The sequence below is a fragment of the Poecilia mexicana genome, unplaced genomic scaffold (assembly GCF_051168715.1).
Source record: "Poecilia mexicana isolate PSO_F unplaced genomic scaffold, ASM5116871v1 scaffold_18, whole genome shotgun sequence".
NCBI classification, from domain to species: Eukaryota; Metazoa; Chordata; class Actinopteri; order Cyprinodontiformes; family Poeciliidae; genus Poecilia; species Poecilia mexicana.
Window position 1 is genome coordinate 14,203,049 of NW_028263387.1, and position 17,540 is coordinate 14,220,588.

Genomic DNA, 17,540 nt, shown 5'->3' on the forward strand with positions numbered 1-17,540 from the left:
GTTTGTGTTCGCGTTCTCACGTGAGCGAGCGCGCTGCGTCAAGTTAAAAGTATTTAGGCGGAAATGACACAAGCGTCACGTAGTGTTGGTTTCAAAACAAAAGCAGGCATTTGTTAAAGACAAAGAAATTAAAAGTTAAACATAAGCAGATTATCCAGTGTGTTCGTTTAGATAAATATTTAACTGTTTAAATTAATTAAAAGTGCTGGATTTAAATCGAATTCAATAAAGTTTCTGTTTTGTGTCTTATTTTGTAAGATGTAACCGGACATTAGTTTATTTATTGGACCTACATGAAGTTGCGCTGCCATGGTATCATAGTCCAGTTCTGTCAGGTTTTGTGTTACGTGCTGCTTTTTGGGGCCTTTAACAACGGTTAGAAATGCCTCTTTTCAACAATATATGCAGTATTTGCTAAGGTTATTAATGTCTGCAGCTGAAGTGTTATTTTGTGTGGCTGAGGTTATCTGCAAGTCTAGTTAGCTTCTATAAGCTTTCCGGAAGAGCAGGAGTCTACTTTGAGCCCCGGCTAGTTCACTGACCCTCGTCTACATGGCCACTTAGGACACCACCGGAACTTTCTCTAGATTACTTAATTAGTTAAAATGTCACATCTTGACCCAGACGACACCACTCCGTTGCTCCGGGACGATGCAAGCAGGTGAGTACAGAGTTCACAGGGTCCATTTTTTACCACCAAGAATGCGTGAAGCCAGATTTTAAATGTGTTTGTATCACTGTATTAAATAATTTTAAACCACAATTCGTTGTTCCTGTCTGGATGCAGCGATGACTCCCAGGATGGGGACTACAGAAGCCGGTGGAGGTCCATCCGGGTCATGTACTTCACTATGTTTCTCAGCAGCGTAGGTGAGGAGGACTCCCATGACTTTTGTCCTCTTTTGTGTGGACACACCTGGTCTGTCTAGTTCAACAAGACGACTGATCTGAAAACTGATGACAAATGTGTTGGATAAAGTAAATACGAAAGAGGTTTGGCTTTAAAGGGATGGAAAATTAGCAAAAAAGGAGCAGAACATTTTGATAAAACTATGCAAGTGGATCTCAATAATAGAAGATAATCAAAAAGTAGTTCAGTTTAAAAGCTAAAATTCTTTTCTGGAAATAACCAGATTACTCTTTTAACCAATGCAACAAAAGGCTGTTAATACATACACAAAAAGCACTCATCGTTCTCACAATACAGTCTCATCTTTGTCTTTGCAGTACAATATGGAAATTCTGTGGGGTTTAGCTCTGGTCAGTTTGCAGATGAAGCACAATGATACCATGGGTAATGAAAGCTGGTATTAGTGTTGGCGTAGAATGAACTCAAGTGCAGAATTTACTTTCTTATGAAAAGAGGACTTTAGACCGCTGAGCAACCATCCAGTCCCTGAAAGGAGTTCACTTCACAATCCTGCTAGGGGATTTTGATCACACTTTCTCTCCCACTAACTAAATTGAGTGTTAAAGCAGTACTTTGTGACTGCAATATTCTAAACATTGACATTGAGGGGATGCTATTTTACAATCTCCGCAGCTTTGGTCCATGGAGATATTATTCATTAGACTGACTTTTATGTTTTATTGGTCTTGTGTAACATCCTAAATTCCTGAAAAACTTAATATTAGATTTCCATTAGATGTAATTCACATTTATCAGAATTGCCAGAGATAAACACTTGAAATGCATTGCTCTCCGTGTAATAAATCTGTATGGATTCACGTTTTGAAACAAATTCTAGGAACTTTTTAAAAGACAGGTTTTTTTTAGATCCATGTAAAATAAAAGTTACATTTTAAATCACTATAAAGTGACAGAATATTAATTTTGCTTTAGGTATATTGCTGTTAATCAGATAAATTACATTTACTATCCAAATTGAATTGGTCAAAGTTAGTTCTTTATTTTCCACTAAAAGAGCCAAGATTGACCAAAATACTTCACCCTCAAACCAAACTAGAAGATAACTGTAATGTAAATAAATTAGATGGAATAAATACAAATAAAGGAATGAAAACACAGTATCTAGATCTGGCTCTATAAATCAAAGGTGATCAGTTGCAGCAGTGCCTTCATTTAAAACTAGTCTAACCAGAAATACCAAAGCTCCAGAGCGTCGCATCCATCAGGTTGGACCAGTTGAAGACAGAAATCTTCGTGAGCAACTAACTATTAGCATAGGTTGCTATTCAATCCATCTACCATTAAGTTATCAAACGTGTTATGCAGTGATCTTTTAATAAATCAATATGACAAAATATCAATGCATGGAAGAGTTTTGAAAAATCTTGTTGGGTCATTAGTTCTGGAAATGTTCTTCAGCTGATTGAAGGCCGACTTTGTAACTGGCTTTATGCATCTATGACGGTTCAGGTCTGAGTCCATCACTACATCTGGAGAGTGGGCTTGATCACAAGTTTCTCTCTCTGTAACAGCTAAAAGCTTTAACTTTGCGACTTCTGTCTCCCTTCTAACAAATCCATGTTCACCATCTTTGACATCTTGTGGATCATCTCCGTTTCTTGTCTGTGTTCAGGTTTCACCATCGTCATCACATCACTATGGCCCTATTTGCAGAAGGTATGGCGTGCTTTCAGTTTTCAGTTTGTTGGAAGTGTGTGTTTTTTTTAGTTTTTTTTTAGTAAGGTTGAGAGAAAGTGTTCGCTTTCTGCATAAAACCACTGTGACCACAAATAAATGGAAAAAAGGGAAATGAAAGGATGAGTAAAGAATGTCTTAGAAAATCAGTTGTGGACAAAAATAGCATCTTTTGTACATTTGAATTCCCTTTTGAAGAATCGTTTATATATGAGGCATCATTTACTACAAAGAAGACAAAAAAAAGATAATTACTTACTTTTTTTTTATCCATAGTTTTGAAGTTACTTGCTTGACGTGGAGTCGGACTGTCTTGTGTTTTAGTAACTCGGTCTCATCCCTGGACCTGGTTATTGTCTCATGTTGCAGGTCGACAGCAGCGTAGACGCCAGCTTCCTGGGTTGGATGGTTGCAGCCTACAGTCTGGGTCAGATGGTGGCCTCGCCTCTGTTTGGGCTATGGTCTAATCACCGGCTGCGCAGGGAGCCGCTGGTATGCTCCATCTTCATCAACCTGGCTGCCAATATCTACTATGCCTACGCGTACCTGCCCAGAACCAATAACAAGTACCACATGCTCATGTCCAGAGCATTTGTTGGCTTCGGAGCAGGTGGGAATCCGTTCTTCTGGCTCATGGTTCCTACAACGCTGAAAATCTGACCTGGTGTTAAATAGAGATGTCTCTGCTTCCATTTCATCCACAGTAATATTCGATTTGTTCCCTTCAGGTAATGTTGCTGTTGTGAGGTCGTATGTCGCCGGGGCTACGTCTCTGAAAGAAAGGACCGGAGCCATGGCAAACATGAGCGCCTGTCAGGCACTGGGCTTCATCCTTGGACCAGGTGCTTCATGCGGAGCTGCTCTGGGTGTGGAGAATAACTCTGAAGAAGAAAGACGTGTTCATGTCTGTGTTTGTGGGTTTCAGCTCTGCAGGCATGCCTGTCTTTCATTGGAGAAAACGGCGTCACGGTGAAATTCCTAGACCTGCAGCTCAACATGTACACCACGCCGGCTTTACTGGCTGCACTTTTCGGACTCGTCAACATCCTGCTGGTTCTACTGGTGCTCAAGTCAGTTTATTAATACACAACGTGCCTCTTTATTTCATGTGTGACAACAAATTCAGAACACATCACTGTTTTCTCCAGTGAACCGTTTAAAAATTGATCAACTTTGCTCCATTCGTGTCAGCTCATGCAGAGTCTTATTACTTTGATCTCCTCTTTTTTTAAATTGACTCACTTTTTGATCTATAAGTATAGTACATAACACACGGTCAATGTATTTTAGCTCAGGACTTTCAAAAGCTTAATGTTAGACTACGTCATCTATTCTATAACCAGCTTTATCGGTTGGGATCGTTATCCTACTTCAGGAGTGGCCAACCCGCGGCTCCCGAGCCGCATGCGGCTCTTTGGCTGGTTTCATGCGGCTCTTTGGCTGGTTTCATGCGGCTCTTTGGCTGGTTTCATGCGGCTCTTTGGCTGGTTTCATGCGGCTCTTTGGCTGGTTTCATGCGGCTCTTTGGCTGGTTTCATGCGGCTCTTCAGGAGATTTCACATGACAAGCGTCAAAATGCTTGGCTGGCGCTGCCATTTATTCCCCCTAGGTGGCGCGCTGACCAGTTGAATCGGTTTGAGTTGAAAAGAAGAATAATAATAATGTTCAAGTTCGCTCTCAAAATGGCAGGGAAAAAAAGCACAGCCAAACGAAAATATGAAGAAGAACACAGGACGTTTTTAACAGAGTGGGAGAGTTTATATTTTTTTGTTGAACGTAATGGCAAGCCATTCTGCCTTGTATGTCAGGCATCATTAGCGCATTTCAAAGCTTCAAATCTTCAGCGTCACTCACAGATGAGGCTGCGGCTGAGTTGGAGATGATCGATCTTTGTGAGGAGGATCAACTGAAAGCTGTTTTCAGGGAAGGGACAATTGAGTTCTGGAAAAGTGTGCCAATGGAAAAATACCCCAATGTCAAACGGGCTGCGCTTAAGATACTGTCGATGTTTGGGTCAACGTACGTCTGCGAGTCTGTGTTTTCCACCCTGAAACATGTGAAATCAAAGCATCGATCTGTTCTGACTGACACTCATGTGAAAGAGTTGCTTCGAGTGGCAACAACGGAATACAAGCCAGATTTGAGGAGGGTTGTTCAGGACAAGAAATGCCAGAAGTCTCACTAAGCAGCATAGTAAGAGAAAAACGTTATTGAAAATTGTTATATTTCTGTTTGTGGACTTGCTTGAACTGAGAGTTTATGTGTGTGTGAGACAGTGCACACAATGTTAACTGTTAAATAACTGTCATTATCTTGGTGTGAGGCATATTCAATAAATCTGGCTGAGCAGAGGCCTGTGTGTGTGTCTGTCTCTCTCTGCGTGTGTGTGTGCGTGTGTGTGCGTGTGTGTAAGTGTGTGCGTGTGTGTGCATACATGATTAAGGCATGGGATGATGTTAATGTGTGCCCATGTGTATGATGTGGCTCTTTGCAGTAACACAGTAAAAAAAGTGGCTCTTAGTCTCTGACTGGTTGGCCACCCCTGTCCTACTTGAACAACCAGTTCAGTCCAAGTTTCAACCATCAGGCCCACACTGCCCTCAAGTGGAAGAAACTAGCAACTGCTGGAATACCAGTGCGACTGCAGTGAAGTTGTTGCCTTGTTATTCATCTAAAAGCTTTTATATTCTTATGTTTTTGCCATCAGAGAGCACCGTGTAAATGAAGATGGAAAGCACATCAGATCTATTAACTACACCTCAGAAGGTATTGGTTGTATGAAGTCTTTGTTGCTTATTTTGTTGTTTTATTTACACTTTGAACAATAGGGTGTATGGGATTTGATCAAATGAGATCTGAATAAGTGGATCTTCTGGAATGAGATTGTTACCTTCAGCTTAAAAACAGTAAGAACTGGTTAGTTTTCTTTGCAACCATCCTGCTTAATTTTCTAAAGTTGCTTTTAAATACAGGTAGCTGATATTACCAGTAATAAGGGGTCCCACTATGTCTCTAAATGTTTGGAATCTTACACGTAAGATTTTAAGTGTGTCATAAGTTAATTAAAACCTGCAACTTGACATAGATTGGTACACAAGAAATAGAGTTAAGAAAAAAATCCAGATAAGTTTATAGATAAGTATCAATTTTTATTTTTAATTATTCAAGTGTTGTTCTTCTTTGTTCAGACACAGTCGATATCCTTGATGAATCTGTGGAAACCATCGACCAGGTGGCTGTTGTGACCTCCAACGTGTTGTTCTTCATCGTCATGTTCATCTTCGCTGTGTTTGAAACGTAAGTATTGCACTGAAATACTGAAATGTTTACCTGAAATACTCACGCAGGTAAACACACATCTGTTGGTGTGTGTTGTAAACACACAACACACACCTGTTGGGTTGGAGGAAAGTCCTAACAGTTCTTATTGTGCTCCAGAATTGCCACTCCTCTGTCCATGGACATGTTCGCCTGGACGAGGAAAGAAGCCGTTCTGTACAACGGTATTATTATGGTCGGCATCGGATTTCAATCAATCCTGGTGTTTCTTCTGGTGAAAGCAGCCGCTTCGAGGTAAATGCTTCAAGTCTAAACAGAGGATATATTTTAGTTTGGCTGAATTTGGGTCATGAAGAAGTTACTTTCTATCCTTCCAGGTTTGGAGATCGCCCCGTGTTGCTTGCAGGTTTTGGCATCATATTCTGTGGCTTCATTGTTCTGCTTCCCTGGGGAAATCATTTCCCCAAAATCCAGTGGGCAGGTAATCTGTGGGGAAACATTAGGGGAAATGTTGAGGAAGAAATCTGGATTTGAACTTGAGTTTTTCTTCCTTTCACCAAAATGCAGACCTGAAAAACAATTCTTTGGTCAGTCAAGTGTCTGGGGGCAGTTTAGTTGGCAACGGCACCGTGGAGCCCACAGGCTGCCCGTACGAGCAGACCTGGTGTCAGACCACCCCGGCTATCTACCTCGCTCAGTACATCTCATCAGACTTCCTCATCGGGGTGGGCTACCCGGCCTGCAACGTGATGTCCTACACGCTTTATTCCAAAATCCTCGGACCAAAACCTCAGGTGAAAAGAGTGTTTTAGATAAGTTGAAGTAGTTACGACGCGTTCAGTGAGGCTCAGTGTGTTTTCATTTCTCCAGGGTGTGTACATGGGCTGGCTGACCGCCTCGGGGAGCGGGGCGCGAACACTCGGCCCCATCTTTGTCTCCCACGTCTACACCCTCCTGGGACCTCGCTGGGCCTTCAGCCTCATCTGCGGTATGGTGGTGTTGGGCGTCATCCTCCTCCTCTCATCCTACCACAGACTCATCGCCTATTCTGTTCGCCACGGAAGGATCGTGGAGTAACAGATTCTCACCACGGAAACTAGCAGGAGTACATGACCACCAATGGTACATTTGTCCAGACTTTCTGCTGTGACAGAATCATTTTGCTGCTTCTTATTTTAAATGTGGGGACTGATCAATTACTAGTTTTTAACTCAGGGTTTTAGTCCTAAATCTTAATAGTAAAGAGGTTTTGATGGATTATTTCTCATACCAGAGTGGGAGCTGGAACTGCAACTGACTTTTTACTCATTGTTAAGGACTGTGACAGAAATTAACAACATAATAATGTTTCGCTGTTTGAGGATTGCCGGAAATTCGTTTCATGGTTTATATTAAGAATTACCAGTTACACATTTTAACATTAATGCACTGTAAGAAAAATACTGATGTTATTTTTCCTAATTATCTGAATAGCTTTACCCGTAGTTGTTTGAAACTATGGGATTTTTCTCATTCCTAAATTATTCAGAAAGTGATTTCTGGGTGTGTGTACAGAGATAATGAAGTGAATGAAGCATTAAATTTTTTATTGTGAAATTAATTTTCTCTGCTTTACTTCATTATAATGCCATAATCATCTTTTTCACATTTTATTCAAAGATTATTGGTATTTGGAAACTGCTTAGTGTATTACGGACATGGATCAGTCAAACACAAAGTTTAGCTAGTAGTAGAACAGTTAAATATTCCAACTTCTCACAGAATAATGTGGAGAATAACACTGATTAAATGTATTTTTTAGAAGGTCAAACTTAACATCATGCACCAAACCAAAGCTGGATTACTGTCACAGAAGAACAATCAAGAAATCGCTTAAGTAGAACCTGACAGCATGAAGTAGTCTGAAGGTTCTAAGAAAAGAAAAAATGAAAACATGATGCTCCCATCTAAAGATAATCAAGTACACATGAGAAGCTGACCTCCATCTGCCTGGAAAGGATTTGATTCATCTGTAAAGTTTTGAAAATCCACCAAAGATAGGAAGAGCCATTATCCACAAAGAAGAAAAACATGCAACATGGCTGAACCAGTCTACCCTGCCAAAATTAACCCAAAAGAAATAAAACACTTTTTAAAAATTCACAGGTTTCACTTATACGTTTTCTTAAATCAACAATAACAAACATCTCCCATGGGGGTTATTAGCCTCCATGACAGAATGATGTATTTTATCTTGTGATATTTGTGAGGTAACTAGTAAGGTGTTGGAAGAAAGGTAAATAAGCAATAAACCTCACCACTCATTACTTGTTTTGCTTTTTGTAAGACTTAATGTTTTTTCGTGATCAATACTGAAATAGATTCTACTGCTACTTGTCCGGTTTTGCCTACAATACTGAAGTTTAGAGTAAGCGGAAAATAAAGGGGTAAACACAGGTGGTAATTACTAAAATAACCAGAAGGGGGCGGAATGATAAGTTTCGTTTGTAAACAATGCCATAAATGATGGGTCGGTGGTGACAGAGTCGATTTGATCTGCCGTTTCGTTTTGGAAAGGAACCGACTTCTGACTCAAACTGCTTGTTTAGATTTTAAAGCAAGGAGAATCAGTCAGACACTTACCAGTAATTGTGTTTTTAAGTGTGCTTTAACATTTTTAACACATATAAAAATATAAACTTGTGTTATGCTTACTAAATGTGAAGTTGTCGTGGTTACTTACTAAAGCGAAGTGCGTCTGTGTCTGTATCCAGTCTTATCAATTAAATATTAAACGTGCTTCTATGACGTTAGAATCGCCCAGGATCCGAAAGAACCGACTGATGTAGAGCCAAACGATCCGAATCCTGAAACACCACCGAAACGCCCATTGGCAAAATCCATGACGTCGTGTTTAGCTTTCCTCTTCTTCCTCACCGGATGCTGAGAAGAGTTCAGAGCGCGCCGAGACAAAAACGCAGCTCATGTTGGGAGCTGCTGAAACTGGCGCTTGGTATATTATTTGTTTTAGAAGCTCATTAGTTGATTAGAAGCGTATGAGACGTCGATCTCCGGCGTGTGATACAAAACATGCAGGTATTTAACGATGAAACCGGTAAGAAAATGCTCATTTGGACTTGTTTAGAAGTTGATGGCTAGTGCAGTTAGCATGCTAGTTGGCTCGAATAGATTGGAGTAACGCTTAACTTAAATGTAGATAAAAGACTTTACCATTAAAGCCTAACCGTTAAAATGCACTGTCTCTCCTGCTTTTCAGAGTTTACGGATATTCATATGATCGTAAGTAACATCTTCACTGTTGTTTTGGTCCCAGTCGAATGTGTTGCATTGAGCGAACGGCCTTGAAAGTAGCAGCTGCTGACCTGAATTGAACCCAAAATCTGGCCTCGTTTTCATCCCAATAAACTTTTTCAAAAGACAAAATAGACCTGCTTATTTTGATCGTACCTGAATTTAGCAGATATTTGTTTTTAACCTAAACCATAAATGGAAAGTGTGACTCAATCGGTCGTTGCATTTTCTTTGTTCTTTACATTATTTGTCTTTTAAAAGTTCAACACTTCTGCTCTGAGTTTGTATTTAAAAAAAAAAAATCTAATCCGACTGATAGCTTAGGTAGTTTAACACTAGATATACATATTTGTCTTTTTTTTGTTAGCTAACTCAAAACTACATTTGTGGGAAAAATCCAATTTACTTTATGTTGGCATATTTAAGTCTTGAGAGAGAAATTGGTGGGAGGTGAAATATGGTAGGTGTGGTATTTGTGAACATTTGAGCTGCCAGTCATTATTTTGGATTATTCAGATTTCTGTTTAAAAGCTATAATACGTATTGTGATTCCAAAAACAACATTCAAAATACTTTTATCATGAATCATTTATGTTAGAAACAGGGCTTCATGAACTGTAGACTTGTAGTCAAAATTGTTTCTCTCTTTTTTTTAAATAGCTTATTACACTTAATTGAATCTGAAAATTACTAACATTGAGCACTTTTCTCTCAGTAACAACTTTTTCAGCGCAAGATGGTAGCTGTGTAAAAATGATGCCTTCACTGTTATGAAATAGTGGGATTCTTGAGCTTCTGAGCCGCACACCTAAACTTAGCCATCTCATTTTGGTCACCAGTTTACTTACTGGTGTATCTGTATTCGTTTTCTGCAATAGATGGACGAAAATAAGCGTAAACAATTAAATAACCTTTCACATAATCTTACTATTCCCTAAAAATAAACTAATGCCGCCATTTCCCCATAACTGTTGAGTAACTATGTAAAAAGTTTGGCAAGTTGCCTTTTCTTTGCTCAGTGCTGGAGTTCGCAACTGGCTGCTTCCATTTTGTTTTTTGTTTTTTTAATATGCTAGCATTGTTTTGTAGTTGCTGCTTACTGGTTGTTGTTGTTGTTGGTGTGCATATTTCAACAGAAGCCTTTGTAAGCAAAATCTCTGATGCATTGTTTTGCTGAAAGATTGGTTTGTGTGACCTAGAAAACAAACAGTATCTCTGTACTGCTAAGAAATAGTTAACTTGATTAGTTATACGGTGATAGTGATATATAATTGCTGTGTTTCTACTGTTGCTTTTTTTGTTTAAGCTATTTTTCGCAACTGTTCAACATAATGCATGTTGACAAGTCAGCTTTATTTATTTATTTTTTTTACTTTAGTCAGAAATACTGTTGAAATCACGTTGTTTCCTCTTAGTTCATCGTCTCAAAAGCTACATTAATCTATAATTTGTGGCTTCCTTCCTCCCCCTGCATGTGGCAGTGATTTATTTTGTTTGTCCTGTGGATTTAAAAATGACCGGCACATGAGTTCCAGGTTTGCTTCCTTCCTTGGGTTCGTGTGTCACATGCAATAAAAGGAGCTCATCTGTTGAGTTAGGTTTTCCTGGATAATGGAAAGTGAAACCTTGGAAAAGCTCCACGTCAGGATCATAAATCCTGCTGCAGCCGAAGAATACAAACTAAGGCGGAGCTTCAGACGGCCTCGGAAACTGGATTTAGTTTGACTGTCGAGAAGTTTTGCATTTTTAGATGCTGACCTAATCTGACTGTGTGTCCTTCTCTCTCTCTCTCTCCTGTCATTTAGCAAAAAGTTGTGGGTTTATTTGGTCACAAGCCTCAAATGCAGAGGATAATAACATGTGGCCTTCTCGGTAAGGGAATCAAGAGATGTTTCCGTCATATTCGTCGGTATTTTAGTGCGTAAACGACACGTTTTTGCTCCCCGCAGGTATTGAATACGATGCAGAGTTAGATGTGGACGATTATGACAGCTGGGCTCACCGTCGTCACAGCTTTGATCAACATTACGCTCGCGATACTTTGAGCGGAGACCGTACCAGAGCGTCCAGCTCTTCTTATCAGTCCCCTCTGCATTACTACTCTTCGGTTCGCGGCAACTCCAGCCCGCCGTCTTATAAAGTTCAGACGAAGGAGAGCGTGAGTGCACTTTTCCTCTGCGTTTGAAAGGTTCGATGAAGTCCCTCGAATCCGGTTTGACTCGGGTGTCTCTGCTCTGCCGCGCTAGGATTCCGAACGAAAAGCCCGATTATTACAAGAAACTAAAAAGAGCAAAGAAAAGGCAGAGAAAAAGCGGCTCAAGAAACAGGTGAGTGACGGGCTTTTCGGCGCGAGCCGTGGAGGAGGGGGCAAGATGCTGAGAGACGTTGCGTTTATTTCTGTCCCGACAGAAACGGAAGCAAAGAAAGCAAATGGAGAAGGTGAAACAAAATCCTGGTAAACCCGAAGAGGTGAGCACAACATCAAGACGAGATGGCATGGAAATTCTCTCTCTGGCTCTTGAGTCCGTCAAACGCGTTTTCATTGTTGCGCAGGGAGACGCTGCGGAAGAGTCGGAGGAGAGTAAACCTGTTGATGACGATGAGAAGAAGAAGAAGAACTTGGCTGCAGCTAAAGACACAGACAGCGACGACAGCAGCAGCAGCAGCGGACAGGAATCCGACGACGAAGACGCCAAAAATGACTCGCACGATTTCGAGGTACAACTTGAAATGTCTGTTTGCCTTTTAGTTGCTAAATCCATTTCAGGGATGGAAGTTTGAACAAGTTCCATTAAGCTTCAGAAATGGACTTTCACATCCATGCTAGCTTTTATTTATTTATTTTTCTTTTTTTTTTTTACTTATCTTAAGGAACTGGATATGAACAGTTCTTTTGTGACCAAAGCGGCTCTCATAGCGCAGCGTAAATTGGAGCAAAAGCCCAAATCGGATAAAAAGGACAAAAAGAAGACTCCAGAGAAGGAGAAGTCTAAAAGTGTTCCTGTTAAAACGTCTGAGGACAAAGAGGATGCGAAGGGGGCGCAGCAAAAGGTAGGGAGTCTCTGAGAAGAGTCAGATCCAGGAGGAAAATAAAATGTTACATTCTTTAAGTGCAGATTTTGTGTTTATGGTTTTTTTTAAACAGGATTCTGTCGTCCCCAGCGCTCCTTCTGCAGAAGATAATATAAAAATAAGTACCGATCTCGCAAGTGAGTTTCAGTCTGTTCAATGTTAAACCTTCACCTTCTTCGCACGGTTGGAACATAACAAAGACATTTTCTCTTTTAGTTATTGGAAATAAATTTGCCAGCACAGGAGACTACAGCATGGCTGTGAAGTATTTCACCGATGCAATTAAGTACAACCCTAAAGAGTTTAAGTAAGAACATGCTACACTAATAAAAAAAAGGCAATCACTGGCTTTTATGCAACATTTGAACAGTTTTTTTTTTGCTGCAGGTTGTTTGGGAATCGCTCCTTCTGTTTTGAAAAGATGCAGGAGTATGAGAAGGCGCTGACGGATGCAGAGTTGGCGCTCAGCGTTTCTCCAGGATGGGTGAAAGGTCTCTTTAGAAAAGGCAAAGCTTTAGCAGGACTAAAGGTAAAAAGATCTTATTGGAAATACACCCATACAAACATGACGGTGATCAGTGTGATGTCATTTGTTGTGGTTTGTGAATCCTTTGGATAATTAATCTGATTGTGAGGCGTTCAACTCAAATTCAGTTAAAATGTTTGATTTATCCGAGAGAAAAATTAAATGTAGGAAGAAAACAGAAACTGGAGCTAAGGACCTCCTTTTAAAAAAAAAAAAAAAAAAGTAAACACTGACCATCTCAGAAATATTATTAAAACATATTTTAAAAATGAAATTCGGAACACTTCAAGGGAAAACAACAACAACCCTGCAGCCTGTTCTTGTATTCACATGAGCAGCTTCTTGACTGCACAGCAACCCTGTTAAATGTTTCACATTTTTCAGCTCAACACGCATGAAAAATCCAACAATAATTAACTCGTAGGACGAAAGCCTATCACATGTAATGAGTCGTTCTGATTGTTTGGACGTTTCTACGAAACTCATCTGCCCAGCCCTAAAGTATCCGGATTTTTAACGTCGGTCTCGGAAAAATCCTCTTGACTTTTGATTCTCAGCAGGTTTTAAGTAATTAAAAGCCGTAGTGTGGCTAAAATAAATATCTGATTGCTCAGTTTTCAGTCTGTTTAAAGTTGAGCAACACAGAGTTTAAAGTCCCAGCTGACTTTCTATGTAGAGCCTCAGCTTCCTGAGGTTTACTCATGATGTTAGGACTAGTCATTGTATAAAGTATCAAATGAATAAATATCTTTGTAGAGTTGTACAGGATTGGGAAGCCGTGAAGCTTTAAAATAATTCTCCTTTTAGATGTTTTGCATGTATACGGTGCTTTATGAGCAGCTCCTAATCCGTTCAGGTCGTCCCGACTCGTCACTGTGACCTTGTGTGAACGTCGCCGAGTCGTGATGTCTGCTCATACGTGTTTTGACTGATTATTTGATTATTGTCAAAGCAAAAACCCCCTGGCGCTCTGAATTCAGATTTAGCGAATGGTTTTATCTCTTTTCTTCCAGAGATATAAAGAGGCCGCCGATGCCTTCAGGGACGTCCTGAAACGAGAGAGTTCCTACGCAGAGGCGGCCCAGGAGCTCATGCGAGTTCAGATAATACAACTGATGGTGTGTGTGACGGATGACTACATCGTTAAATTTAAAGCTAAATCCTGAAGATGCACAGATGGGACTGTTCTGCTGGTTTCTCCTGACTACTTCTTCTTCTTCTTCTGTTTTTCGTCAGGCGTACGGTTTTACCCGGGAGCAGAGCTCCAATGCTTTAATCATTCACGGTTCTGTAGATAAAGCCTTAGAGGTTCTGTCTAAATTACACCGTCCACCAGGTGAGTCCCAAAGCTGCCGATTCTGGACTGCAGCTTAAATAACTTGAGATAATCGTGGACAGTTCCACCTAAGCAGCGCTGATTAAAGGCCCTTTGTGTGTTTTCAGGAGCCGTTTTAAATGGATCTCTCCCACCGGCTCAACTAGCAAACGTCACCGGAGTCTCTCCAGTTCTCTCTGCCAATTCTAGTCCTGCGCCTGTTGCTTCTGCTCAGTCACATGATGCAATTAAGAAACCTCTTCTGGACAAACCCTTAGGCCTAGTTCAGAATATCCCCGATGTCAACAATCAGTCCAAGCCTGCTTATAACCAGGCTGGGAGGATAAATAGTGATGGAACCCCACCGTGAGTATCTAGCGTCCTTCATCGGTAGCTTGGAGAGTTTGAATTCATCACTTCCTGTTATGAGAAAAGTCATGAGCTGGTCAATACTTCAGTTCTGTTCATCATCATCATTTTTTTTTCTTTTTATTTAACATGTTCTCTTTTCTCTAACAGGGAGTTGTTTCCAGTTTGGGTGGGAAACTTGTGTTTTCCAGTAACTGAAGCCATGATTAGCAAGTTGTTTAGCAAGTAAGAAATGTTTGTGTAAAACTCCCACTGGGCATGGGTTGGTACGAGAGCTGGCGCGATGAATACTGAACTCCGTCCTTTGCAGGGCCGGCCCGGTCTTCAGTGTGAAGCTTCTTACCGTCAAACGTTGTGCCTTTGTGAACTTTACTAAACAAGAGCACTGCGATGAAGCCATCAGACGCCTTCATGTAAGTACATATGCAACTTTATGCTGGATTTATGACAAAACCTGAGGCTTTTTGAGTCTGGAAAAGTCTATAAATTGTTGATTTGCTTGTCCAGGTTTGAGCTAAAATTTTAATAGATAAGGTGAGACGTAGTGTTTTTTATTTATTTCGACTTTACTCAAGACTACAAATAGAATTGTGAACTTTAGAAAGTCCAGCGCAAAAAAACGTGTCCTTCTCAACTGCACACGTTCGTTTTCTAGTCGGCATTTATTTGGCTTCAGGGTTTTCTGAGCATAATGCAAAGTAATTTAAAGGAAACATTGCAAACCAGTCTGACATTTCTGAAAAGTTATCCGAAGGAGGCCGACGTCATCATAAATGACGGATGTTTCAAGCACATATATTATTTAACATCTTTTTTTCCTGCAGTCGTTCTGCTTCAGTTGCAGCAAAGCATTGCTGACAATGAACATAAAGAAAACCTTTGCGTGAATAAATCTGAGAAGGTTCTGTTTTAAATGCAGAAATGCCAGCTCTGCTAAGTTAAGCCACTAAATTCTCTGTACACCCTGCACTGCGGTGGGTTTTTTGTTTTTGATACATTGTTGTACAAAGTGACTCGGCCTGGTCTGTGCAAAGAAAAAGGAAAATCTACTGAAAGATTGAAATGTGCAGAAACTGCTAAGAGCTGCAAACCTACAGAGTTTGATCTATTAGAAAATTAAGAATATTGTATCAGTTTAACAAAAAAAAAGTTTAATGTCAGCCTGATGAAAAGAATATCCATGTACAGTATATGCATTCAGTTCTTGGTCAGGGTTTACTTTTCTTGAATTTTGTCTCCAACATGATTATTAAATCCTGGAACTATCCCCGACTTTCATGCTCCTTTTTATTCCAGGTTTTGTGATGAGCCGACTTCTAGCTTTGAGTTTTGTTGAAATATAATTTCTGGAATAAATGACCTTTTCAGTGGCACTCTAACTTGCCATGTATTATCATTTTTTTTTTTATATTTATGTATTTATTTTCCCCAGGGTTATGATCTGCAGGGCATAAAGATAGCTGTGAGATACCCGGACCACATTCCTCAAGGGATGGGCATCTCCAAGTCTGCGCTCAGAGCTCGAGATCTACATTATGAGAACTTCAGGTTTGTGTTAAACATTTTAGGGAGAATTAAAATTTAATTGCATTTAATTTAAAAAAAATTTTTTTCCTCAATCAGTCATTATGTAAAGCCATCTGTTTTCTCAAGAGAAAACCTATTTCACCCTGAATTTTAGGTGACTGAAATTCAACTAAAGCTACACAAGCAAACCTTTAAATGTAAAATATATATATATATATATATATATATATATCTTTTGTTTGCAGACGACGGGAAGAAGGCGGTGGGAAACCAAAGATGTTTTCGTGATCACAATCCAGACCCAGGAAGCCTCTGATTCATCAAAATATTATCAATAGATGCAGAATATCTTAACGCTGTTACTTCCAGATGAAACGATGGTGTTCACCGAACTTTACGGTTTTCCTGCCCGACGCTTTTACTCCCGTTTAGCCACAGAAATCTGACTCTTTTGTATTATCACAGAAGGTGACTCTCATTAATCCAAATATGGGCTATTATTATTAGTATTATTGTTTGGATATTTTTTTAAGCTATAATTTAAAACAGAATTGTCTTAATGGTAATTTAAAAGACTTAAAGTTCAGAAGAAGGTCACCATTATATTTTGAATGTTGCCATATATTAATATTAGTGCCACTGGCTTCAAGTATTGATGAAGTACAACACCAGTTTGTTACAGTTAATCACCCGCTTACAGTATTAAATTGATTAAAACATTTTATTGAAGGCGTCATGATGTGTTCAGGAAGTAAGACGGATATATAACAGGTATACTTTACATTGACCTTGTACTCGTATATGGATCTTTTTGAAGAATCTCTGCCTTACATGCACAGCCTGCATCATTTCTGTATCCAGTTTCTTTTTTCTAAACTTAAAATATGTTAATTGTTCTCATTTGAATAAGGACAGTTCTATGCATCCTGTGTTATAAGCTTTTTCCCCCCCTTTCTAGAGACTGAATAGCTGTTTATTCTCTTTGATTTGTCATTAGTGATTGACCATGATGAGGTTGTGCACACTTGCACCTTTATTAACCAGGTGGCTATTCCTAATGTGAAAATTAAAGATGCTTTATTAATCTGAAGTTCTGTTTGAGTCTGAAGTTTGTGTCATAACTTCACTTTGAAGGAAACTAACATGACAAAGAGGTTCCATTGCAAGGAACCCTGAAGAATCACATATTTGGCTGTAAAGAGGAGCAGCAAAAGCAAAGGGGGTGGATTAGCAGTTCTCTACAACAGATGCGACTTGTGACGTTTAGTTTTACTTTGGGAGGGATATTATTAACCCTTTCATGCCATAGTGGTCACTACAGTGGACAGCTATCTTGTGTTTCTTGTGGATTTTTATGTTATAAATGCACACAAAGCACTGAAATGGACACTAATGCATCATAAAATACACTATCAACTACTGGCCATCAGCTGCAAATGCAAGAAATTATCTTTGTTAAATCCAATTTGGCCGACAGACTAAAAAAGCATGCCAACCAACCCGGTCCCTCCTACGGTAGACGACTCTTGGAGGTAAAAAAAAAAATACTGTGACAT

General features: G+C 39.8%; 2 protein-coding genes across 4 annotated transcripts; both read left to right on the plus strand.

Annotated features, from left to right (window-relative positions):
- Positions 1-283: 283 nt before the first annotated feature.
- Positions 284-7,484, plus strand: mfsd8 (major facilitator superfamily domain containing 8). Its single transcript, XM_014996707.2, has 12 exons — positions 284-661; positions 788-870; positions 2,544-2,587; positions 2,975-3,215; positions 3,334-3,447; positions 3,531-3,675; positions 5,313-5,371; positions 5,794-5,902; positions 6,044-6,178; positions 6,262-6,365; positions 6,452-6,678; positions 6,755-7,484. Exons 1-12 carry the CDS (start codon positions 606-608, stop codon positions 6,959-6,961), a joined length of 1,524 nt encoding a protein of 507 aa, XP_014852193.2. The 5' UTR covers positions 284-605; the 3' UTR covers positions 6,962-7,484.
- A 1,312-nt stretch (positions 7,485-8,796) lies between these two features.
- On the plus strand, positions 8,797-17,074 carry LOC106923583 (uncharacterized). 3 transcript variants are annotated; one of them, XM_088015339.1, is made up of 18 exons: positions 8,797-8,959; positions 9,141-9,163; positions 10,981-11,047; positions 11,125-11,333; positions 11,422-11,502; positions 11,585-11,644; positions 11,729-11,893; positions 12,047-12,226; positions 12,321-12,384; positions 12,464-12,554; positions 12,635-12,776; positions 13,787-13,891; positions 14,010-14,109; positions 14,217-14,454; positions 14,608-14,682; positions 14,768-14,870; positions 15,890-16,018; positions 16,235-17,074. In XM_088015339.1, the coding sequence occupies exons 1-18, from the start codon at positions 8,920-8,922 to the stop codon at positions 16,298-16,300; spliced, it is 1,938 nt and encodes a 645-aa protein (XP_087871465.1). In that variant the 5' UTR covers positions 8,797-8,919; the 3' UTR covers positions 16,301-17,074. The 3 variants fall into 3 exon arrangements, with proteins under 3 accessions (XP_087871465.1, XP_014852188.2, XP_014852189.2); XM_014996702.2 differs by having other exon boundaries at positions 15,890-16,005; positions 16,230-17,074; XM_014996703.2 differs by having other exon boundaries at positions 8,798-8,978; positions 15,890-16,005; positions 16,230-17,074.
- Positions 17,075-17,540: the final 466 nt, after the last annotated feature.